At 38.5% G+C, this 27,051-nt stretch overlaps 1 protein-coding gene across 2 annotated transcripts in view; it reads right to left on the reverse strand.

The window, feature by feature from the left end:
• Positions 1-11,035: 11,035 nt before the first annotated feature.
• The window catches only part of CMPK1 (cytidine/uridine monophosphate kinase 1), a 36,342-nt gene continuing 20,326 nt past the window's right edge, over positions 11,036-27,051 (reverse strand). For both annotated transcript variants that reach the window (XM_070368100.1, XM_070368101.1), the window contains exons 2-6: positions 19,544-19,690; positions 15,559-15,711; positions 14,195-14,271; positions 13,862-13,958; positions 11,036-12,127 (exon numbers count right to left, since the gene is read on the reverse strand). In XM_070368100.1, coding sequence (XP_070224201.1) covers positions 12,086-12,127; positions 13,862-13,958; positions 14,195-14,271; positions 15,559-15,711; positions 19,544-19,690 — 516 coding nt within the window. In that variant the 3' untranslated portion in view covers positions 11,036-12,085. The remainder of the gene's footprint in view (positions 12,128-13,861; positions 13,959-14,194; positions 14,272-15,558; positions 15,712-19,543; positions 19,691-27,051) is intronic.

Genomic DNA, 27,051 nt, shown 5'->3' on the forward strand with positions numbered 1-27,051 from the left:
GGAAGTGACAGATATCCAGCAGGGATATGTGAAGGGAAGTGACAGATATCCAGCAGGCTTGGACACTAGCAGAGCACGACAGAGCATGAGACTAGAAGGCCTTGGAAGGAAGTCTGGGGAGAGAGGAGACTGGGTGAAAGAGAGACCGGATAAGTATGTGGGAGAGCTAAGAGGCAGTTAGGAATCTGAACGGAAAAAGTGGCATAAGAAAGAATACGCATTCCAGGAATCACCACCTCTTCCATGAATGATGGTAGCACAACTACGTGCACAGCAGTTTATTAGTTTCTGAGTCTGGGGATGCATCTATAAACAAAGCATTAAAGACGACAGACCCAGCTGAGAAGAGGAAGTCAGGAGTTTGAAGCATGAGGAAGAGTATGTCTTTTCTGACTGGAAAATGGAGGGGCACGTGGGAAGGACCTGAGCATAGCCTCGCACTATGTGTGTCCCGTGACTAATGGTCATCAAGAAAACAGGTATCTCAGTCCTACAACTGCAAGGAATTGACTTTGGCCACACTTTTCTGTGTGGAAGCCTGGAAGTGGATTATTTCCTGATTTTCTACATGAAACCTTGATTTCAGCTTTGTGATACTGTGAGCTGAGAACCCAAATTTCTTACCTATACAACTGTGAGGTAACAAGTGGGTGACATTTAAATTCACCAAGTTTGCAATGATTTATTAGGCAGCAATACAAAACGAAGACCTCTGGCATGCCTTTCCCTTCCCTGCCTCCCCCAAACTCTTAGTTTATTTATGTTCTAAGAGGTGTTTTAGCCCACAGGCTCTCAGACTGCAGCTAGGCAGACCTGGGCTAGAATTAGAATTTCACCTCTGTGAAGATGAGCAGTCATGAACACAGTAAACATTCAATAAACAGAACTATGATGATTGTTCTTATTCATTCTGTGAGTCTCAGTTCAGCTCTCACTCCCCTCTGTAAATATTTCCCTGACTCCCCAGCTCATGCCTCTGGAAAGTTTATTACATCCTCTCCTGTACTTTGTACTTACTGTACTATTGCATGCCTCATACTGTACTGATTAAAGCCGTTACTAGAACTGGACATGGAACAACACACTGGTTCCAATTTGGGAAAGGAATACGTCAAGGCTGTATATTGTCACCCTGCTTATTTAACTTATATGCAGAGTACATCATAAGAAACACTGGGCTGGATGAGGCACAAGCTGGAATCAAGATTGCCAGGAGAAATATCAATAACCTCAGATATGCAGATGACACCACCCTTATGGCAAAAAGTGAAGAACTAAAGAGCCTCTGGCTGAAAGTGAAAGAGGAGAGTGAAAAAGTTGGCTTAAAACTCAACATTCAGAAAACTAAGATCATGGTATCCGGTCCCATCAATTCATGGCAAATAGATGGGGAAACAATGGAAACAGTGACAGACTTTATTTTGGGGGGGGCTCCAAAATCACTGCAGATGGTAACTGCAGCCATGAAATTAAAAGATGCTTACTCCTTGGAAGAAAAGCTATGACAAACCTAGACAGCATATTAAAAAGCAGAGACATTACTTTGCCAACAAAAGTCCGTCTAGTCAAAGCTATGGTTTTTCCGGTAGTTATGAATGGATGTGAGAGTTGGACTATAAAGCAAGCTGAGCGCCAAAGAATTGATGCTTTTGAACTGTGGTGTTGGAGAAGACTCTTGAGAGTCGCTTGAACTGCAAGGAGATCCAACCAGTCCACCCTAAAGGAAATCAGTCCTGAATATTCATTGGAAGGACTGATGTTGAAGCTGAAACTCCAGTACTTTGGCCATGTGCAAAGAACTGACTGATTGGAAAAGACCCTGATGCTGGGAAAGATTGAAATCATGAGGAGAAGGAGACGACAGAGGATGAGATGGTTGGATGGCATCACCAACTTGATGGACGTGAGTTTGAGTAAGCTCTGGGAGTTGGTGATGGACAGGGAAGCCTGGCATGCTGCAGTCCATGGGGTTGGAAAGAGTCAGACACAGCTGAGTGGCTGAATTGAACTGAGACTGCTAATTCATTGAAGGGCAAAATCCTGGTCTGTCTGGAGCCTGCCATAGCCCCTGTCATGAAGAAAGAGTCCTGAGAATGTTTATTGAAGAAGAACAGAGGAACTTTCTAGAACCAGTGAGGGGGGCTGCTTAGGGAAGGGTAAGTTCTATTACTAGGGTAGCTACCTGTCAGGTGGTGCTGGAAAGGGTTGACTTCATGACATCTGGGTTCTTTCTGCCTTCACTGCGTTTTGATGCTGGGATCTGTTCCATAAAAGCACACAAAAAGCCTGGAGGCAGGTGCTAGCTGGTGAGCGACCTCTCCAGCTGAAGTCAGTGGAAGAGGCAGAGTCAGGTGTGAGCGGGGCATCAACTCATCCATTCAATTATTTTAACACACATGGTTAACTCTGGCTGTCCTACACAGGCAGATGCTGAAGTAGACTTTGAAAAGTAGGTGGGATTTTGACAGGTGCCCCTGGGAGAGAAGTTTTGATAGAGGTCACATTATGATCAAGACCTGACAGATCCAATTCTCCAAAGAGCACTCTGAGGACTGCGCAAGGGGTTCTGAAGTATGCTTTCAGCTAGGAGGGAGGAGAGAAGGAGACATGTGCTTGTTTCCATGGTTCGAGACAGGGACAAGGTGAGAATGAATACAGGAAGGTGCAGGCTTGTAGGTATAGAAAAAACTGACTGGGAACACTACCAGCAAAAAAAGTGGATGCAGTATGGATCCTGGGTGCCCCTTGGTGGCCACACTGAATAACTACACCTGGTAACAGCCAGGCATAGCCGGTGCCCAGCAGAGTATTTCACTTACCTCTGGACAGGGAGGACCCACTCACCCACCTTGGAAGGCCACCTGTTGCATTAGTATCTGGGGTTGTGTGTCTGTGTGCTTGTGTTGCCCAACTGTGTAGGTATATACATGACTCTCTTTGCAACCCATGGACCATATAGTCCGCCAGGCTCCTCTGTCCATGGAATTCTCCAGGGAAGAATACTAGAGTGGGTAGCCATGCTCTTCTCCAGGGGATATTCCCGACCCCAGGGATCGAACCTGGGTCTCCTGCATTGCATCTGAGTCACCAAGGAAGGCCATATGAGTACATGCAAGTGCATTTGTCTGTGTCTGAGTATGTGTGCTGATGCCTGTGATTGGGCACATTTTTATTTTTGCATGCGTGTATGTACTAGTACCCAAGCAGGCATTTGTGTATGCTGATGCCAGGGTGTGCATCTGTATATTTGTATATTTATCTGTTGTCCCATTGCTCGTGTCTGAGAGCATGTGTGTTAACGCAAATTTGGGGGCCTTGGCTTTCTTTTCTGTCACACATTGAAATAGTTAAGCTCCATAATCTTATTGTTTGTTTAAAGTTTGCTCTTGGATGCAGGCCTGTTTGAGAATAACTAGCAGATGCAAAAAGCATCCATTATGTATTTTTGCAATTAGCCGAAAACCCAGAAACTTTTTCTTAAATAACAGACACAATTCTGTGGGCTGCTTATTGCTGGGAGCCACCTCCTCTCTCCGGCTTGCCTGAATCGGCATTGGGCCCAGCCCCAACCCAGGCCAAGCCAAGGAGGGTTTGCACACTGTCCCCAGCGAGATGGAAAAACCATTAAGAGTTCAGAATAGAACTCAAGGGACAGCTTACAGTGAGGAGGAGAAAGAGAAGAATAAAGAGGAGGGCTGAGGGGAGGAAAAGTACAGCCTCCAAAATCTGAGAAGCGTTTGTCACACCAGCTCGTCCAGCCTAGCAGCTATCCAGGTTCTGGTCTGGATGCAGCAGAACAGACACAGGACAAATCTATATTCTTTTAGTTTTTTTATGGCTTGTTCATTGTTATTTCCCCGCCTTCACCTTGCATATTCCCGTCTCCTGTTGTTTGGAACACGGTCTCCCCTGCCCCTCGAGCAGTCTCACTGCCATCCTTTTGCTAGTGCTGTTTCTTTCCCTCTCTCGGAACACACTTCTCTCCTCCAATGCAAACCAGGCACCTCCTGACCACCAGCAGTATTACCATTAGCAAACTTCATTGAGTACCTATCCCAGGTGCTGAGAAGGGGCCCTGGGAGACAGAAATAGAAGTTTAGGGAAACTTTGCTTTGAGTTCTTATGTGAAGGCAGAGTCTCATTTCTCAGTTTCTCCTCTCCACTTCTATGGACAGAGAGCTGTTCTGTGTCCTGGGTTTCAGGAGAGATCAGAGAATGTGGTTGGGGTTCAGGTGGACTTCAGACTGAGATTACAACTTGAATAGGATGGTCTGTGAATACATTGCTGGGCTAGAAGAATCTAAAGCATCCTGCAGAGCAGGCTCCTAGGCTCTGCTTCCTCCAGTGATGGGAAACTCATCAAATTCTCAAGCAGATCAGTTAACTGCTGGGTGGCTCTGACTTTCAAAAGTCTTCCTTACGTTGCTTCTGGTGCCCTTGCTCTGCCTGCAAGCCCACACTAAACATAGCTACTCCGTTTTTCTTTAGGCTAAAGAAAGTGACAGAGGCCTCCTGGGCTCACCTTTTGTTTTTTTTGTTTTTTCACCTTAACTTTCAAGACAGTGACAGCTGCTAAGTGAGATGAAGGCAGCTCCACTATGTCAAGTTGGCATTCATTTGACAGCTTCTTTAGTGGGGGACCATTTGTGATTTTCTCAAAGTATTTCTCTCCCCTAAACCCATGAGCTTCAGATGGCAGGCTAGGCAAATGTTTGATCTATAAGCTTCCATTAAGGTTGTTATCAATTTGTCAATTCATCACACATTGAGCACCATGCTAGGCATTATGGAAACAAATACCAAGAACACGTAGTCCCTTGCCTGTAGAGAAGCAAGGCTGGGGATTTCCAGTACTGCCTCTGGCCACTCTGTTTAGCACACTGGTTCTCAGAGTACCTATACCAGCATCACCTGGAACTTTAAAAGAAATACAAATTCTTGGACCATACCTCAAATAGACTGAACCACAGAAATTCTGGGTATGGGCCAGCAATCTGGGTTTAATAAGCCTTCCAAATGCTTCTGATACATTTGAAAGTTTGAGAACCACTGGTTTAGATTCACCTGGGGAACCCTTAAATCAGAATTTCTGGAGTCTGAGGCATTTTTTTTTCTATTTTTCAAGAGTTTTATTGATAATTTTATTTATTTATTGGCTGTTCTAGGTCTTCATTGCTGCACAGGCTTTTCTCTCGCTGTGGCAAGCAGGGGCTACTCTCTAGTTGCGATGAGTGAGCTTCTCATTGCGGTGGCTTCTCTTGTTGCTAAGCACAGGCTCTAGGATATGCGGGCTCCAGGAGTTGCAGCACAAGGGCTCAGTAGTTGTGGTTCCTGGACTTTAGAGCACAGGCTCAGTAGCTGTGGCACATGGGCTTTGTTCCTCCATGGCATGTGGGATCTTCCCAGACCAGGGATTGAACCCATATCCCCTGTATTGGCACTGAGCCATCAGGGAAGTCCAGCATTGGTTTAAAAAAAAAAAAATGGTTTAAAAGACATTGACTAAAATTGAAGCACATGAATAAAATCTATTAAAAACTATAGGTCTGGTGCATCACAAGATGAATTGCTTGCTTTTCCAAGTCCTTGATAGTAATGATGGGGATAATAGCATACTGGTGTTAAGCAATGGGAGCTGGTTCTAGGCCTAATTCTGCTTCTAAGTAACTGGGGGCAGGGGGCATTGAGGAAGACACCTTCCTTCTTTCAATACCAATAAAATGTATTAATAATAAAATCTATTAAGAATATACTCTGTGCCAAGTTAGTTAAGAGAATAAAGAAATACAACTAAGACCTTTTAGAGACTTCTTTCCCAAAGACTCCATTTATCAAGAACTATTATATAATGATAATTACTGAGTGACAACAATGTGCAGGTCCTGGAAAAGAAAAGAGAGATGACAAGACAGACAACTTTTCTGCTCTCCTGGCACTTGTAATCTAGCACAGATCAACAGGAAGTACACTGAGAAAACTTCATAAATTGTGCATATGTGCAATAGAGAAGATAAATGAGGGTAATGGGCTAGTGACAGAGGAAGTCTGGTAAGCTGTTAGAGTCACACTTCAAAACTGGGCTTAAGAACAGGGCAGCAGGGACTACTAGAGAGACAGGAGGCAGATGTGACCAGGTCCAGAGGTCTGGGCTCCAGCTCCAGACTCACAACTATCAAGCTGTAAAGATCATGGGGCAGCTGACTTGGGCTCCTTGGACCTCAGTTTAATCACCCATGAAACAGGTTGGTAAGTGAATCATCGCAACCTGCCTTGTTGGGAAAACAAAATTAGATCAGCGGTAAAAAGGTTCTCCATAATTAAAAGCACTCTACAGAAACAGAAGACAGTTTAGAAACCAGGGGCTGTATACTGTATTCCTAACAAGTCTGCCTCAAAGATGTTTTGAAGGAACGGATGACCAGATTTTTAACTGACTCTCTGATCTCAGTCACAGGGTTAGCATCTCTGACATTTGGCTTGCTATGTGATCAATTAACTCAATGAAGATGGCAGATCCTTGCATGAATGTAATCACACACTGTAATAATGCCTCCTGTTGCATCTATTATTTTAGCAACTGGCCATAATTTGTGTATTATCATATAAAAGAATGATTTAGCTGATGACTATAAAATGGCTGCTTTCTTAAGTCAAAGACACAATCTAAACTCAGAAACATCATGAAATTACTAAAAGTTAAAAGTAAATAGACAGATGGTGTTAAGGGCATCACCTTAACAGCTGAAACCCATTTTCATTAACAAAACACTCATGGAGAGGAGTGGGAATGAGATTTATGATCAGGAAGACTTCTTGACAGATTAAGAATTGGTGGTTGGTAGGAGTGATTATGGGTGGAATAAGTAAGTTCCTACAAAAGCCAACATGTATGAAGTAGTTCAGTTCAGTTCAGTTGCTCAGTTGTGTCTGACTCTCTGTGACCCCATGAACTGCAGCATGCCAGGCCTCCCTGTCCATCACCAACTCCCGGAGTCTACCCAAACCCACGTCCATCGAGTCGGTGATGCCATCCAACCATCTCATCCTCTGTCGTTCCCCTTTCCTCCCGCCCTCAATCTTTCCCAGCATCAGGGTCTTTTCCAATGAGTCAGCTCTTTGCATCAGGTGGCCAAAGTATTGGAGTTTCAGCTTCAGCATCAGTCCTTCCAATGAACACCCAGGATGGACTGGTTGGATCTCCTTGCAGTTCAAGTGACTCTCAAGAGTCTTCTCCAACACCACAGTTCAAAAGCATCAATTCTTCGGTGCTCAGCTTTCTTCACAGTCCAACACTCACATCCATACATGACCACTGGAAAAACCATAGCTTTGACTAGACTGACCTTTGTTGACAAAGTAATGTCTCTGCTTTTCAATATGCTGTCTAGGTTGGTCATAAGGAGTAAGTGTCTTTTAATTTCATGGCTGCAATCACCATCTGCAGTGATTTTGGAGCCCAGAAAAATCAAGTCAGCCACTGTTTCCCCATCTATTTGCCATGAAGTGATGGGACCAAATGCCATGATCTTAGTTTTCTGAATGTTGAGCTTTAAGCCAACTTTTTCACTCTCCTCTTTCACTTTCATTAAGAGGCTCTTTAGTTCTTCTTCACTTTTTGCCATAAGGGTGGTGTCATCTGCATATCTGAGGTTATTGATATTTCTCCCAGCACAGGGCTCAATCAACTCCACTTCTCTATACAAATGGTTTTATTCTCCCTACCCTCCCTACCCTAGCCCATCCTATAAATTTGTGAATCCTCCATTAGCACACAGTAACAACGACAGCCTCAAGTCAGCTCCTTCTCTAAAAGGCCCTGAACAGAGGAAGGAATCCAGATACAGTCTCTGCTCAACCATGTTTGATATTAAATATGACAAAGACATTCTGACACAGCATTTGACGCCAGGGGTTTTTTGATACCGTTGTTTTAACTTGGTCATCTTGATGTGGGAATACTGACTCAATCTAAAAGTTAGCCATGAAACTTTAGCATATTCCCCCTCAAATAATGTAAATAATGTGTTCATCTTGACCACCATCCCAGATGAGGATAGGATGATGGTTGTGCTTTTCTGCATATTTTGACAAAGCCATTTTGATGCAGCTCTGTAACGCTCATAGGTACTCTGGCCAAGTTCTGGCAGCTGCTTTGGAGCCACTTAAACTAATAAACAACGTAGGGTGAGCCATGCACAACAGCTTTGTGCTTTTCAGCACTAATTGCTGGACCGATTCAATGTCTTTTTCCTCTGGCTCAGGAAGCCCTTGGAGCCAGCTGGCTGTGGGATGGCCAGTTCTACCCGTAGTCCTCAAAGGGTTGCAAGGATTTACCAACTACTAAGGAAACTTATCCAATTCAGGAGTTTTCTTGGAAGTCCATCCTGAGTCCACTGTAGCAATTTCCCCCCCTTAATTTCATAGACGCTGCTACTGAAAGTATATTTCTTCCAGGGAGCCTTTTAAAACTAACTGTATGAGTCTTCCCAAAGCTCACATACATTTTTTTTTTTTTGGTTGGTGCGACATGTAGGGTTTTATTTCCTGACCAGGGGTTGAATCCTCACCCGCTGCAGTGGGAACACAGTCTTTAACCTCTGGACCACCAGAAAAGTCCCATACATGGCTTTTTTTGAATTTTACTTTCTCAATTTAAATGTGGTTAATCAACCAAATGAGAATATATCTACTATTTCCACAGTATGCTGCTTAACTGCTTGATTTCACTGTGGAGAAGACAGCTCTTAAAGTTTCTTAGGGTTATCTCCCATTAGTGTTAGGATACAGTAATCTGCTATTCCTCTGGTTGGTGTCAAAAGCCAGTGTTAGGAAGTTGCATGAAGTTACCTCAAAATGTATCACACAAAAAAACACAATTTCCTGTGACTGCAAGAACCTCACCACCTAGAGAAATGCTGATTTATTACCCTTGTCTCCCTCAATAGTACAAAATAATTGAGCACTCTTCTCTTATGCCTGGGTCTTAGGCAAAGTCATAAAAGCCTCTTAAAGAATGAATGAGATGGCAGGGATCCCATAAAAGTTTGAGTCCTGGTGATAGCCTGCAGCTGACATGGCTGACATAGAGCACAGTATAGTAGCCAGAAATTCAACTTACTCCTTCAGCTCTCCCCAGAACAGGAAAGATGGTGACCTGCAGAACTTAGCTAGGGTTCAGAATTAAAATCACAATCAAATAGCCACACCTTTTCAAAGGAAAGTAGACTTAAATCCAAGACAGTATGAAATCAGAGATGAAGAAATAAAGGGATAAGTGATTAAGACCATTTTTGCCTTTTCCTTTGGTGTACAATGAATTAACTTCCTTTCTTTCATTTAAAAAAGTGTTCAGAATTAAGAAGTACTTAATTAAGCTGAAGTGTGAAAGCAGGCTATGGAAAACTGCAATAAGCTACATAAGAATGACAAGTTAGCCAACAGAAAACATCTGAAGGTCTATCCGTATCAGAGTCTTAGTTTCATACAGAAAACTCTTGGAAGACAGAGTATAAGTTGTAGCACTATGGCCTGTGCAATTAGTAAATATCTGTAGATAAAGCACCAAACCTTCAAGACGCTGACCTTGTCTGGCCAATACTGTCAGCCACTATTATCTCCAGGGACCACTGGAATGTCAGGCAACCACTTAAATTACATGGACAAAGCTATAGGCCCACAAAAAAACCTGCATCCTGATACATGTTGCTTGCTGCCAATTTCCCCCTCAAAGAGACAGCAATTGATATTGCAGGCCAGTAATGAATTAGGCTACTTGTGCCTCAATCTTGATTACGTCTTGAAAGAACGGGATAAAGTCATGCTTTCTGCTTAATTCAAGACACATAAACATAACACACAGAGCAGAAAATTCTCTTGGATTCTGAACTCTGCTTTTCCTTTGAGGACTCACATGCTAAATATGATACTTCTTGACCTTCAATATGCTTGAGAGAATAGAAATCTGAACCAGCAAAAGGCAAAGGCCATAGCACAAAATTTACTGGGATTACTCACTAAATAATTCATACACATCCAGTATCACTGAATGAAAATAATGTTGGCTAATTTTTTTCAAAAACAGCAAGGATTTCTTTGGGATCCTTAAAGTCAAAAGGTTCTTGATAACTATCTTTAATAAATGGAACGACCAAACTAGTGAAGTCAGATGTATCTCAATCAACTCCTAAACTCAATATTGCTAACATGTTTTCCTACTGAAAAGCAAAGCTTCATAACTCAGTAATTTAATTACCATGTTTCTAGGTTTTTGTTCTTAAATGCCACAGAAAGATATTTAATGAAGGGAAGCAAAGCACCTAGTCTCAGCAGTCTTCTTAAAAACCTTAGTTTGCTTTCACAATATCAATGTAAATATTTAGATTCCCATCAGATGGGGATTTCTTCACTTATGTGAGTAGGAATGGTCTCAAAAATCTTAAGTCTTTACTCTTGCTTCAGACTACAGATGTTTGAACTACCAATAAAATCCTCAGTATTGGCTAGACTGAATCACTAGATAAGAATTCTTTACAATCTCTTCCAAGAAACCAAGGTAATCTTAACACAGATTTTAGTGGTCAATATGTTACAGTACTTATGGATACTTTGTTTTCTGTGGTATGTTGCAAATTCATCATTAATAAATTTCATAATAGAAATAATAAACCTATTCCAATATAACATTCATAAACTGTCCTCACTATTCCCAATGACTTTAAATATAAAATCTAATTACACAGAGTCTACATTCCTTGCCCAATTTAACCCCATATACCAAATAGTGTTACGTGCTGAAAATGAGAAATATTTTAATAAATTTCATATTAAGAACTTTGGATACCACTCTGCATTAGTGATGGCAGAAAAAGATAAGGAGAAAACAAAATTTTCAGAGATTTTTAAAGGAAGAATAAACTTAAGAGAAAATTCCTTTGGATTGTATAGCTCTTTAAAAATTCTCTACCTTTTTCTTCAACATGATGCCAAAAAAAAAAAAAAAGAATTTACTGAATAAAAGTAGCCAGGAAGGGAATCAAACATTTATAAGATAAATTTATTATTTTTCTGGCCAAAGTGCAATGATTTTTAAATCTTCTTAAACAACTATGAAAAAAAGTATTCAAGACAATAAAATACAAATGGAAAATTTAACCATTAAATTTCTTCTGCTTTGTACTAAACCCTATACTTAATCTAGAAAATAAACAAAAACATTTTGAAGTATTACTAAAACACTAACCGAATCACTTTTATAAATCTAAGTACATGCATTTCAAGGTTCCACTGCTACGGATTTTGTTAAGATCAGTTTAATCATTAATAACATTATATAATAGAGCAAAAGGAACACATGTTGTTAGATGTGATCCCTGACCAATACCCTCAAATTTATATCAGAATAAAGCTGACAATTCCACCAGGCTTTGAACCCCTAGTGCCCCTATCCCAATCCTGGAAGCAAAGACTATGCCCTGTCACACAACTTTGTACAAGCTGTAGTAAAACAAAGTCTAAATTTTCTTACCTTTCTATAGGAAACAGTCAGTTATTTGATAAATACTAAAACACTTCTAAGACTTAATTTTATGAGTTTGTTTACCAAACACATTGTGCAAGAACTGACTACACAAAAAGTTCCTTTGGAATTTGGTCCACAAATTCACTTATGCAGGTTGGAAATTTAAAACCTGCAAGGGAAAGAAGACATGGGGAATCCCTAATTCAAACATATTGCAATTACTACAGGGATATTCACACATACTAAAAAGTTTTGCTCACAAAAGGCACAAACTATATAAGGGATATTCTTTCTGAATAAAAACAAAGAACTACTTAATACCCTTCTTTGTTTTGTGAGCACCATAGCTAAGATGAAGTTAGACTCAAATTCACTGTCTACTCCCGTGACCAAAAAAAAAATCTTTTTAAATTGAAGATAAAAAATTTAATTTGTCTTACTACATACTTTCCAGCCATTAACTGAGATATAATTATGAAACATTAAAATTGCCTTAAAAGGGGGTTGTGACAGCAGCTATCAAAGCAATATTCAAGCATGATTTCAAGGATGCTTTCGGGTTCAGAGTTAGCCTTCTTTGTCAAAAATCTTCACAACTTCATCAAAAACCTAAAATGGAAAAAAGATAATAATTTAAAAAAGCAGATATTGTTAAAACATCATATGTCTAAGTTTCTGTTAAAACAGTAAATTTTATATTAATTTTCAAAATGGATCATTAAAAAACACATAATTTCTTAGTTTCATCTGCTTTACTTTAGACAGTAGTACAATATCATAAACAATACATATAAAATTATGAACATGATGTTTCAATTTTATTAGTGCTTTAGGACAAAACAAACTTCTTAACAGGCTACCAATAACATGATAGAAAGTAAAGTGGCTTATCTTCCTAGTTCTGATTCTAAAACACTATGTCTTCTAATGTATTCAGTTCAGTTCAGTCGCTCAGTCGTGTCCGACTCTTTGCAACCCCATGAATCACAGCATGCCAGGCCTCCCTGTCCATCACCAATTCCCAGAGTTCACTCAAACTCATGTGCATCAAGTCGGTGATGCCATCCAGCCATCTCATCCTCTGTTGTCCCCTTCTCCTCCTGTCCCCAATTCCTCCCAGCATCAGGGTCTTTTCCAATGAGTCAACTCTTCACATGAGGTGGCCAAAGTATTGGAGCTTCAGCTTCAGCATCAGTCCTTCCAATGAACACCCAGGACCGATCTCCTTTAGGATGGACTGGTTGGATCTCCTTGCAGGCCAAGGGACTCTCAAGAGTCTTCTCCAACACCACAGTTCAAAAGCATCAATTCTTCGGCGCTCAGCTTTCTTTACAGTCCAACTGTCACATCCATACATGACCATTGGAAAAACCATAGCCTTGACTAGACGGACCTTTGTTGGCAAAGTAATATCTCTGCTTTTATTACTTCACCTCTATAGGAAGCGGACATGGATAATAAGTCAGAAATGACTATATGATGTAAAGAAAAAAAAAAGGTCCAGGGACTTCCCTGGTGGTCCAGGGGTTAAGAGTCCACCTTTCAATGTAGGTGACATAAGTTTGATCCCTGGTTGGGGAACTAAGATCCCACATGCCACGGGGCAACTAAGCTGTGCGCTGCAGCTACTGAGCCCATGAGCTCCATCTAGAGAGGCCATGTACCACAACTAGAGATGCTGCATGCCCAGTGAAAGATCCTGTGCACAGTAACCAAGACCCAACACAGTTAAAATAAGCAAATTTAAAAAAAGTCCGGAGGAAGATGATTCAGGGAATCAGAGACACTAGGACTTAAGAGAAACTAGAAATAGTGACTGAACACTGAGGGCTTGCAAACCACAGTTCAGAGACCACTGATTCACGAAGGAAGAGACAAGCATTGAGTTGTGGAAACCCTGCACCTCTGGAGCTACATACTCTAGGATGGAAGTGGTGAAAACAGTTGGGGCGATTCAGCTAGATGATTTCATGTTACAGATTTTTCAAAAATGATCATGGTCCAAATCACAGCTCTGAAGATGCCAATTTTCCAGTGCTCAAAAAAAGAGGTTAGAAATAATAAACCACCTACTTCTTACAAAGAACAAGTCTGAAATTGTAAAACCGACTTTAGATTCTATTCAAAAATATACCTGAAACTAACACAATATTGTAAATCAATAAAACATACATATATCAATTAGAAAAAAAAGAAAAAGCTTAGCATTTCCTTCAGTCTCCAGTGTTCTGAAAAGCAAAATAATCTGTCATAACACTGTATTTCTTTTTCTCCTGCATACTGCTTCCCTCCCCTCCCAAAATCACATTTTACTTTACTTTTAGGCAGGTTAGGGGTACTCACTTCATCAACAGATTTAGAAGCATCTATTTTCCTGACTTTCCCCATTTCTTCATACAAGTCAATAATTGGCTTTGTTGACTGAAGATAGGTTTGAATTCTGCAAAAGAAGCAAATATTGCAAGGTCCTAAGTATACTTCTCTCCCTGGCTATAGATCAGGGGACAATACAGAATAAAACCCAAATGACACCCTCCCTTATCATCTTTTTAGACAAGCCATTCTATATTTAAGCGTGACATTTTCTATTTCTGGACCAAAATGCGTTAAGTGTTGAATCTGTTACTCAAGTTTCAAACTGAGGCACAGTGGGTATGGGTAAAAACTGCAAAGTACCTCTTTTCCAAGCTCTCTCTGTTGTCATCACTTCTACCACTACTCTTTCCCCTCTCAAGACATCGTTCAACACAGATCTAAAAACAGAAATGTATAAAAGTTATTTTTTAAAAGATATTAATTTGGCAGTCTTCTGGCAATCTTTTAAACCTGAAAAGAGAAGAAAGTTTGAAGAGATTACCAACAAAACCCTGCTTTAAACCCAATGTGTCTAATTCATTAATCAACATGCAAAGTTGAAACATGTGGTTCAATTTATATAAACTAGGTTAAATAAGTACAGAGCATAATAAGAATTCATTCATGACTCAGTTTTTCCTGTGTACTTTTTTTTCAAACCGCAATAAAAAGATGATCTCTATGTGTATGGTTCCATCTAGGATATATTATTAACTTATTAGGTATGAATTACATGCCTCAAACTTTGTTCCATTTTTGCTTATTTTCAATAATTCCATAAATATCTAAATACTTGAGTCAACATATTTGCATTTGAATAAAGTATCCCTTGTTAATCGTGAATAAACATTCCTTAGTTATAAAGCTGTGGTAACATTCTAAAAGTAACTTTGAAGAATAAGTGAAAACATATTTTTGGGGGTTGGAAGAAGAGAGTTACGTTTTAAAACAACTCAAAAGCTGCAGCAAGTCTCTCCACCACAAGCACATTTGCAATTCAACCTAAGAATAGTCAACTTCCTTCAAGGCACTACTGCTGATTCTTATTCTTTCAGGCTGTTGGCATTAATTTAATAAAGTTTATATTACAGCTGTCAAACAGAGTCAGGTCTTTTAATTAAATGATTCCCCCCGCCCCAAAAAAGGATTCCAAGAAATTCATTCAGCTATTCAAAAGTACGTCTGAGTACGTTATTAGAAGTGCCAGAAAGAAAGTCTTCTTTCCTGCTTTTTTCAATATCATTTCACTCTTAAAAGACAAATCAGGCTATCTTAGATGTTTCTTTAAAAAAGAAAGATTTCCCAACTTCCCCAAAATGTGTTTCTTTTCCACTAAGCAACACTCTAAGGCAAGATACTCTCTGAAAATAGTGTCTACTCAAGAAGTAACAGTGCAGCTTCATTACCTAATATTATTATGAGTCAATTCTTAATTCAAAACAAAACAAGCTCTTGTTATTTTGAAAATAAGGCAAATTTTAGGCCCACAAGGTTGCTGATGCCAAACAGCTTTCAATAATTCAACAGTAAGACAATGCTGTTCTGTCCATCCAACTTACCAGTTCAAAAAATACTGTTGCCAATATAAAATGTAAATGTAAGTAAAATAAATCACTTTCTTTTTCTCTAATAGTTGACCATCAGCTGTTTAAATGCCCATGTTGGCAGATGAAGATTTTCATTACCTCATTATTACAGTCAAAAAATAAAACAAAAGATACATCAGCTTTCCCATCCATGGTCTTATTCCAGCCTTGAAGGTTGTCCTGATTTCTTGGAAACCCATCAATCAAGAATTTATTCTTCTGAGCATTGGCTGCCATTGTCTGATCCATTTCCTAAAAAAAAGGAAGATTTGAATTCAATGCTACATTAACAAAATGCAATTTCTTAAGCAGAGTATGTTTTATTATTATTCTTTATATCGTAAATGTGGAGAGTACACAGGAAAAAAAAATTTAAAGGAAATAACATGTTTGCCTCCAGCCGACAAGAGTTATGGATATGTATCCCTCTCCCATTTTATACACATACACACACAATTTTTTTTCTATAGTTTAAAAATTTTCTATAGTAAGCATATATTATTTTCATAAAATTATTAACAGCAAGAAAAGAAAAATAAGCATTAATCAATATTCTTGCTCCAGCTACTAGAGACCCATATCTTACTTTCCTTTTCCTCTTCCCAAGTCATTTAGCTATGGTAGGGAGTACACTGCTTCTATAGGTACTCAGATTCTCTGCAGTAATTCAAGTACAACTGCAAAAAACTTTGGACATATAAACTGTTAGCAATGCTATTAGTGTAGGAGTAAATACTTTTTTTTTCATAACTGAAGCTAATTTAAACCTAAATGCCGGACTTCCCTGGTGATCCAGGGGCTAAGGACTCGAGCTCCCAATGCAGGGGGCCCTGGTTTGATCCCTGGTCAGGGAACTAGATCCCACATGCTGCAACTAAGACCTAGTGCAGTAAAATAAAGAAATATTAAAAAATAAATAAATAAACCTAAATGCCACTGGCTACCCCAAAACACAGGTAGCAAGAGAAACAATACATTCAGAAAGATAGCAAGAATTATTTCACCATCCTCTTCCCAAGTCTGAATTCAGGTAGAATGTGGAAATCTGTGAATGGGAGATACAGATCTTGAGTCTCTAATTCTTTTCACTATCAACCACCATGGGATAAGCACAGATGTATGACCTTGGCAAACTCCAGAGGAGTTTCTATTCTAAAGCAAACCAACAACCAGTTCCCTCAGTGCTCAAACAATCCTGGTTCCTCAAGAAGAACAATGGCTGTCAGGACGTAAATTCCTTTATCTGGGGGTTGGCTTTATCCTAGTATCTAGCATCTCCAATATTCACAAAACTTTCACAGAATGCTTTTGTGTCCCTGCTATAGCATTTCTATCCCAATTATGGTAGTAGAAGATATCTGAAGAGGCACACTGATACTCTACTCACTCAACATAACACTCATTTAAGGTCTAACCATCACGGAACATGAAGAGCAAGGTCATGGCCTCTGGAAGGCTTATAGTCCAGTGGTTAACAAATATGTGTAACTCAGTGTGCTAAGTTCTATACTGAGGTATGCAAGGATGCTGTGACAAAACCAAGAAGCCAGCACAAACTACCTGTGGAACCACCAGAAAGAGTTTTACTGAAGTGATGGCAGTGAAGCTGAATTCTGAATAATAAAATGGCAGGCAGGCAGGGATCAAGGTACTCCAGAATGTGTCAACTGGATGTTAAAGGCTCAGAAATGAGGAAGCATAACAGCTTTGATGAATCTGAAATAAGCTGGTAGAGGTGAACCTTAGGATGCATGTAGAGAGTGGCAGGAGATATGACTAGAAAGTTGTTTTTTCAGTCGCTAAATCATGTCGACTCCATGAGACCCCATGGCCTGTAGCACACCAGGCCTCCCTCTCCCTCACTATTTCAAGTTTTCCCAAGTTCATGTCCACTGAACTGGTGATGCCATCCAACCATCTCTTCCTCTGCTGCCCTCTTCTCCTTTTGCCTTCAATCTTTTCCAGCATCAGGGTCTTTTCCAACGAGTCGACTGTTTGCATCATGTGGCCAGACTATTGGAGTTTCAGCTTCAGCATCAGTTCTTACAATGAGTATTCAGAGTTGATTTCCCTTAGGATTGACTGGTTTGATCTCCTTGCAGTCCAAGGGACTCTCAAAGAGTCTTCTCCAGCATCACAATTTGAAAGCATCAATTCTTTTGTGTTCAGCCTTCTTTATGGTCCAACTCTCACATCCATATATGATTACTGGAAAAACCATAGCTTTGACTATATGGACCTATGTTGGCAAAGTGATGTCTTTGCTTTTTAATACGGTGTCTAGATTTGTCATAGCCTTCCTTCCAAGAAGCAAGCTAGACTAGAAAGTGGGTAGGGCCAAAATTAATGAAGAACTTGTACCACACTAAGCTTTTGGTTTTTATTCTGCAAACAATACAGGACCACTGAGAGATTTTAAGCAGTAGGAGAACATGTTCCCATCACCTTTAAAAAAAAAAACCTCTGACCACACCATAAAGGATGAATAAAGAGACAAAGATGGATCAAGGGCAAAAGACTAATGATAAGGCTCTAGTGATAGTCCAAGTAAGAAAAAGAGAAGATTTGAATTAAGATGATAGTAGCAATAAAGAAAAAATGCTAAATAGAAGAGGGTAAAGAGAAAGATAATTGAAAGGATCTACTCACTGAACAGATTTGGGAAAGTGAGGAAAAGGTAGAAATAAAGGATGGATCCCAGATTGCTGGCCTGCGCAGCTGGGTAGATGGTATTAACCAGGATACGAAATAAAGGGTGATCACATTTTAGATGATACAGTCAGCCTTTGGCATGATGATTTTGAGACACTTGTTGAGACACTCAGATGGATGCCTAATAGTTAGAAACATAGGTCTGGTTCAGAAAAAAAAGATCTGTGCTAGAGTTACAGATTTTGGCATCATTAGCACAGTGAAAACCTTGGGCATGGATAATACCATCCAGCAAGAAATGTATAAAATAAGAGGCGCACCAAGGATGAAACCTGAGAAGCATCATGGTTTGCAGAAGACTTATTAAAGGAGACTTAAGAAATAGCAGTCACTGAAGGAGGAAGAGAATCAAGAGACATTGTGTCACAGAGAACAAGGAGGAACAAGTTTCAAAAAGACAGTAAGTTAAAAGAAAAATGACTGAAAATATCCCCTAGATTTGATAAGAGAAGATCACTGGTAACATCAGAATAGTTTAGGTGAAAAGGGAAATAGAATCTTGGTGCCAAGAGCTGAAGAGCAGAAACGGAAAAAGTAAAAAATATAGATTACTCTTTCACAACTAGGTATAAAAGTGGAGAAAGGGCATTACATTCAGAGGATAAGGAGAGAGGATTTTGTTAGTCTGAATGGTAGCAGGTTACTCTAATCTCTGAGACAAGAGGTAAGAATGTGTGTGAATGAGCCACTCTTCAAGTTTCTCTGGTTCCAGTCAGAAGCTCATACATCTCTTTTCCATCAACTTTCAACTATTTCTTGCTGTTCCCACTTATCCATTTCTCCTTCACATTTCTTGTACGTGAAAATGCCTATTAATGATTATAATCTTGAGAATCTTTAGTGGAGAGTCATGTAGACCCAAGGTATCTGGTTTTCAGATGGGACCTATTTTAGTCTGATAGCTGTTAGTCTCAGCATTTCGCACTGAAGATGGGGATGAATATACCAGAAAAGGAAACATCACGACTGAGAGAATGGCAACAGTGGGAGGGTCATGGGAGGGAGGGACAGGGGGAAGGAAGAAAGGAAGGAAGGAAACAGAAAAGAGAAAGGAGGAGGGGGAGAAGAGGAGGAGAAAAGGAAGAAGAAACAGAAACAGGAGGATGGACTGTCTGCACACTGGGAAGGGTCAAGTGCACACAAATGAATGTTGAGTTGTAGCTGATCCTAGACCAAGGCAGAGAATGCTTCCTTCTGTCCAACTGCTTCCCAGGCGAAAGTGGAATTTCCAGTTCTGCCATTCTTGACTACCATGACCACCCTCCACAAGCAAGAAATTCAATACTCTAATTTTTCCATTACTCAAAGAAAGGGAAGATTTAATTTCTCATTTCCTTGTTGGTTTAAATTGGTTGGCATTCACACTTCTTACCCTCCTTAACAAACTGATGGTTATCTCAACTGGCACAATCTTTCCATCTTTAATGTACTTTTCAATGAGTTCACCATACTGTGAATCTGGGTTTTTCCTTTCATCACGGAGAAGTTCTCCTGCAGAAAGGTGTGTGTAGCCATATTTCTGAAAGAAAAAACACATAGAAAAAAATAAAAATACATTCAACCCAGTGATAGGACTATTGCTTTTTTCCCTTCATGGAAATTTCTATATTCTAATTTTTCTACAATGAACAAGCTTTGCTTATATAATAAAATAAATAATAAGGAAAAATTTTAGAGAGATTTCATACAATCCCATTTGCTTAAAAAATATCCTTAACCTACATAGGGCATGGTAGCTATAATGTTCAAAATCATGCAATCATCCCCAAATTTATATAACTATTTAAGGATTAATACTCATTATATACCTTCACAAATACAAAGTTTAAATGTAATCAAGAATATTCAAAGAAAGGCCTAAAAAAATCTATATAATTCAAGGCAAAGCACCCCCCGCCACCCAAATCTTACCCCAGTTGGCTGTACCCACCTTCTGTAAAATCTTTCCTTTCCTTCCTTAAATTCAACACATCTAAATTGAACTTGTCAGCACTTACACAAACCCCATTCTTCTGCTTTGTTCCCTTTCTCAGTAAATAGTACAAGTCCTACCCCCGCCACAAAATTAGCTTTCCTGACCACTCTGGAGAGTGGACACACAATTAAATAGTCTTAGAATATCACTGTCTCTCCATCTAGATCAGTATTTTCCTTATCATTCTCAAAGTCCATTTCCTACCTCTCTGGGTGTGACTAGAGAGGTCTCATCTGTAAAATGGGAATACAGATACCTATTTTGCAATTTAGTAGTGATGATTAAATAAGATAATGTATGTAAAATGCCTACCAAAGAGCCTGATATATAGTAGGAGATAAAAGCCAACAATTATCTCCTTGCCATCATGAAGATACTTAAATAATTTGGAAACATTTTTGTACTGTATATACACACCATCTTATATTATTATATATATGTTTGTATGCATGTATATGTATTCACTTTAGAGGTTCAGATAGAAAGACCAATAAAAGGACTTAAGAGTGATAATAGATATGAATATATTGCAAAAGGTCAGTAGTACATTAGTAGTATGGCTAGTAGTATGACTGTGATGACTGTATTACTGAGGTTTACAAATGATGTATTAGGTCAGGGTATAGGTTAATAGTTGAACTATTACATAAAACGATATAGTGTTATTCTGCCACTTCTGCATGGTTAGAAAGTGAAACCAATACAGATCTGAGAGACAATTACTGAAAAGCTTCTTCCCCCACATGAACTTGCATGTTTTCTTTTATTAAATCAAAAGAGCTATAAAATCTATTTTTACTCTCAAATATCAGGATATTGAGATCTATATTCAATGTTCAGTTACAACAATCATCACATCCCAAACTCTTAGAACTCCCTAAATGAATTTTTATCTCATCCATATTAAATGTACAGTAAACATTTGATAAATTTTATCTTTAATTTCAATGTTAAGATTTGAGACAGTTCACACTCCCACCATTCTCCCTCCAAAATAGAATGTTTCAATCATACATTTTACAAAAAAAATAACTCTCTCAATTATTCATGCTATAGTGAGTTTTCTCTCTGTGTTTTTCTCTTTTTTTGGACTGCAGAAGCCAAACATTCTTTACCCCTTTTCCATTTCCAAAAATTGCTGGCTAAACTTGCTCTTGTTTACTAAAAGTAAGCTAACAATAAGGTAGTCAGCAAAGGAAAACAAACTCTAAATAGTTTATTTGCTGACTAAAATTGGATATAAAGTTTGATGAGAGTAAATAAAACCACAGCATTGCTCATGTCTCTCTTAGGCATATAGCTCGTTGCAATAGAAGAAATGATCCAAAGTGTATTCAGTTGTTGTAACAGGCTTTTAAAAACACTCCCATCATTTACAGAAAATGGAAATACAAAAGTACCTAATTATTTAAACTGTTATTTTAAAATTATCTTCACACCACACCATTTTAAAATGCCGATTTTTTATCACCAAGTATAAGCTATACCAAGTATACTTTTGAAAAACGAGTATGGAAAAGACTATTGAGAAAAATGAGATGTGACCTACTTTGCCATTTACTATGTACAAATTTCAGAAAGCATTTTGCAACTACTGTCCACAAAACTTTATAGCAGCTTCATTTCCCACTGCTTACTTTGGCTCCTACTTGGAAGTCTCTGCTTGCCGGATGCTTTCATCTGGTCTAGAGATTATAGCATATGGTTATATTGAATAAATGCAGAGACAAACAGGACTACCCGACGGCAAACACTCAGTGAAACACCACCGATACAGACTGCTCTGTACAGACTGCCTTGGATGGAGGAACAACACATACATTTAGAAACCCAGCTAGTAATTTAGAAATTAGTATACACACTTTTTGTTTCCTAACACTGAAGAGCTCAAATTTGCAAGCTTATATTACATTACAATGGGTTTTGGCATGTCACTTTTTAAAAAGAGAGACTAGCTGTACATTGTATAAGTGTACAAATAATATTTTTTTTAAATTACATAAAAAACAACCTTATTGGCAAAGTTCAAGGAGACAAGGAATTTAAATAAATATAATCATGTCAAATCTGTATATATATCTTTCTATTTCTCATCTACATTCATTTATAAAAACTATTCTATCTACCAGTTACTTTTTTATACTATATTTTTCTTAAGGATTTTGCTGAAGCTTTCCTCTTACCACAGAGTTTCTACAACAAAAAAGCAACTATCACTTACACACTAGTTATTATGGTATCTAATAATAGGTAGACTTTAAACAGCATGTTTTCAAAGCATTCTGCTGTCATTAAGTAGTCACTGATGCCAATTTTGAGGAAAGCAAGAATGGCTGTTTCTCAGGTTTAATCAAAACGTTTTCACATTCTCTGAAATTTCCTAGTAATTAAAATCTAGTAGGTTACTAATTATAGCCTTAAAAGCAACACTCAAACCACAGCAGGTTATAAATACTATAAACTATAATAACTGCAATTACAAGCTACCGTTCAGCTAAAATTAGTAGTTTTCTAGTGACAAATGTATAAACAATTCATTTATTAGAGTAATCATCAAAATTTTTACTTTCATTTTCTCCTTTAAGATGTTGAGAAACAACTCAATGACTTCTACAAATCAGGCACTAAGATTAGGAGAGAGGAAAAAAGCACTACTTCTCAACAAGTACAGAATAGCACCCTATGTTACTACAACTAGACAAATGTTGACAACTTCATAGTATCAAATTTCAAATTATCTCAATAACTTCTCTTTCCATCTTTCTAAATTCAGGTAATGTCATTCTACGTGAATAGAAATAACAAGAAAAACAATCAAGACCAAAACCAAAGGAAAAAAAAACAAGTTCAAGGTACAAATGATGCATAAATGGCAAGTCCTTGGGGCAGGAAGAAATCCAGATGCCAGGCAATTCCTCTTGTGAGTATGGCAATTAGAAAGTAGAAGGAACACAGCAGAGATAGCAGATACAGATATATTTTTAAAGCAACCAAGTGAGTTAAAACTGTTGGTGTCCTTTAAACAGCTGACACATGTATGAAGCATCTAAGTTTACTTTGCACTCCCTGTAAGATTCCTGAACTTTCAAAATCTAGTTCTGATTCTGTACTGTCAACAATGCACCTTCAGCATAACGCCTAGAAATGCTACCTGGGGCCATTCAGACTCATCGGTTTGGCACTTGTTGCAAACAATAGCTTTAGAGCTTAGGGCATCCCAGCAACATTTCATGTAAGGCTGTCATTTACTTCAAAGGCTTTTCCAATAGAACTTCTTCCAATTGCTGAAATGTATGACTAGCAGTTTTCAGTAACTTTATCTGCCAGTCTTGGAGAACTTTCTTTTGACTGTAAGAACTGCTATACAGTGCCCAGATGCTTAAAACTGGTCAACTGTTTAGGGCTCCTTCCAGTTTTACCCAGAGAGGGTTAAAAAAAGGATTTTTCTTATCATCACCATTATATGGAGGTTAGGAAAGAGAGAAAGAGGTGTGGATAGAGAGAGAGAAAGGGAGGGGGTAGAAAAGAGGAAGGAAGGAGGGATGAAAGGAAGGAAAGAAGACAGAGCGACTATCCAGTGGGAGAAAGGCTAAAAAGAATATCTGATTCAAATTGCCAGTGGATTTCCAATCTCATTTTTAGTTCGCCCTCACTGTATTTCCAAATATGTACATCACATTTGACCATGCCTATTTAATTACAAATCGGCATATTAACTACAAACTATGAAAGTTATAAACCAAGCTAAATCTTTTCTTAGGCAAAATCTTTAGCAGACAGACTCCAAATTAACATGAAGCATATTTCTTTCTCTAATTAAAGAGTGATATTTTAAAAGCTTACATCCTGCAAAAGAGAAAAGAGGAGGGATATAACCCATTCAACTGTAGACAATTAAAGCACTATTTCATTTTCCTCAATGTTTGCTACTCATGTAAGAAAACCTTAATTCAGGCAATACGTGGAACTTATTTTAAATCCACAAGTATTTACTGAGTCTCTACAAAGTGCCAGGCAAAAACGCTAATTTGGGGAGATATTTAGGTTATACTCACAAAGGATGTAATAGTGATTTACATATTTAAAGTGAGTTGAACTCTACTATTAATTAATAGAGTCAATTTTTCATATTTGCATTAACTTTCCCCAAGGAATTCAGTCTCTACCAGCACTGTCTGCTTGGGGAATGATAAGAAGGTTAGCAGGTTGGTGCAAATGTAATTGCGGCTTTGAACTGTGACTTTTAAATCATTATAACTAGGCTTAAATATCTTTATTAATCAAAATAGGAACCATTACAATCAACACAATCTTGCCAATGAGAAATGTTTATTCCTGTAGCATAAAAATCCATGCTTAGGGATTCGAAGAACTCTTGGAAAGCATTTTCTGTCTCCTGCTGGTTGTGGAAGCATTTTCCCTGCAAAATGTTGTTGAAATGCTTGATGTAGCAGTAGTCAGTTGGCAAGAGGTCAGGGGAATACGGTGGATGATGCAAAACTTGGTAGTCCAATTCATTCAACTTCTGAAGCGTTGGCTGTGCAACGTGCACTCAGGCACTGTTGTGGAGAAGAACTGGGCCCGTTCTGTTGACTAATGCCAGCTGCAGGCACTGCAGTTTTCGGTGCATCTCATCGATTTGCTGAGCATACTTCTCATATGTAATGATTTTGCCAGGATTCAGAAACCCGTAGTAGATCAGTCAGGCAGCAGACCATCAAACAGTGACTATGACCCTTTTTTGGTGCAAGTTTGGCTGTGAGAAGTGCTTTGGAGCTGTTTGCCAGTCCAACCACTGAGCTGGTCATCGCTGGTTGTTGAATAAAATCCACTTTTCATTGCACAGCACAACCCGATTGAGAAATGGTTCATTGTTGCTGCACAGAGTAAGAGAAGACTTCAAAGAACACTTCAAAATGACGATTTTTTTGATTTGCAGTCAGCTCATGAGGCACCCACTTACCAAGTTTTTTCACCTTTCCAATCTGTTTCAAATACCAAATGATTGTAGAATGGTCGACGTTGAGTTCTTCAGTAATTTCTTGTGTAGTTTTAAGAGGATCAGCTTCAATGATGGCTCTCAGTTGGTCGCTGTCAACTTTTGATGGCCAGCCACTGTGCTCCTCATCTTCAAGGCTCTCGTCTCTTTGTGAAACTTCTTGAACCACCACTGTACTATATGTTCATTATCAGTTTCTGCGCCAAATGCGTTGTTGATGTTGTGAGTTGTCTCCGCTGCTTCACGACCCACTTTGAACTCAAATAAGAAAATCATTCAAATTTGCTTTTTGTTTAACATCATTTCCCTAGTCTAAAATAAATATAAAACAAGTAATAAGTCATTAGCAAAGAAATATGCATTTAAATGATGTATAACATAACCGCATTTAAGAATGTATTTCAATATCAAAAAGCAAACTTCAAAAATGCAAAAACCGCAATTACTTTTGCACCAATCTAACAGAACAATAAATAAAACTTAAAGAGCGGTTGGTCTAGAAGCTACGAGACAGACTGTTCTCTCATTTGTGTAGGCCTCAATGCTCCTCTAACATTTTGCAGGCAGCTTCTCAGAACAGAGGACTTTGGCACCTGATTTACATACCAAACGGCCCCTACAGCAACTGTGAATGGGAATTTTCACATTCCAATTTCATTCTAGTTGGTCATTTCCAGTATTTTTATTTCTTTAAGTCATTTCATCCATTAATTAATTAATGGCTTAATCCACAGTCCCTATATCAGAAAGGGATGGAAAACAGTCGAAGATGAAGGAAGGTGAGGCCCAGAAACCTCCAGTGGTTCCAGGAGATTAGGGGTAATATTTTGAAAATTTCCAACATTAATGGATAGGCACAGAGGTCTTATTAACCTTAACCATTTATCTTATTAACTAAATGATCAATTCTTAAAGTCACTGCAGAGCCCACAAACAACACACTCACATCAGCACAATACAAATATTGTTGCAGGTGGTCTAAGAGCCTAGAATTCAGGAAATTTATTTAACCTTTCTTAGATCTCAGTTTCTTCATTTCTAAAATAGAAATAATATCTATACTACCAGAAATCATACCTATACTGTACTACACAACAGCCACAGCCAAACATCATTGTCAGCTGTTAAAATCAGAAGCCTCTCCTGAAGAACACGCTCCTAAAAATGTGGTCTACACTACTAGATTCAAGACCTACCATGAGAGTACTCAGATCAGGGAAGAGTTATAGTAATTTGAATAGGCTATTCTTGGAGCAAACTCCAAGATAACCAGTGGCTAAACTACAAATTACATACCAATAAAGGTGCAAAGTCAAAGAGTAACTACAGAATAAGAAAAGTATGATACATGAATCCAATTCACTATGCAAATATCCTCAAACACACAGGCTCCAAAAACTGGCATCATAGATGTATTTAAGTACACTAAAAACTTATGAGAACCTACAACAATGTGTTTATCTTGTTTACTTTCTTCTTATAAACAAATAGGTCAATAGCCTTCCAATCAACTAGCGATGGCTAATTAGAAGATGTACCTTTTAAAAGATCCTATTCAAGTCAACTTACCTCAGTTTAAAAAATCCTACACAGTACTAAACAGTACTAAAAACTTAAATTTAGGGATACTAATATGTAAGAATTATATGGAGAAACTAGAAACACTTAAAATCAGTATCATAAAAAGAAGGCATAGATAATGGATAGAAAGATTCAATACAGTAGATATATAAATTTTCCACAAATTAATCTATAAATTGATAGCAACCTCAATCAAAATTCAACTGGGATTATTTATTTTTTAATGAAACTTGATGAGTTGATTCTCAAGTTTAATATAAGGGGTAAATGTGAGATCATGACCAAATTCAAAAATATTAACAAACACAAATGTGAACTTGTCCTA

This window comes from Bos mutus, chromosome 3 (assembly GCF_027580195.1).
Source record: "Bos mutus isolate GX-2022 chromosome 3, NWIPB_WYAK_1.1, whole genome shotgun sequence".
Taxonomy (NCBI): domain Eukaryota; kingdom Metazoa; phylum Chordata; class Mammalia; order Artiodactyla; family Bovidae; genus Bos; species Bos mutus.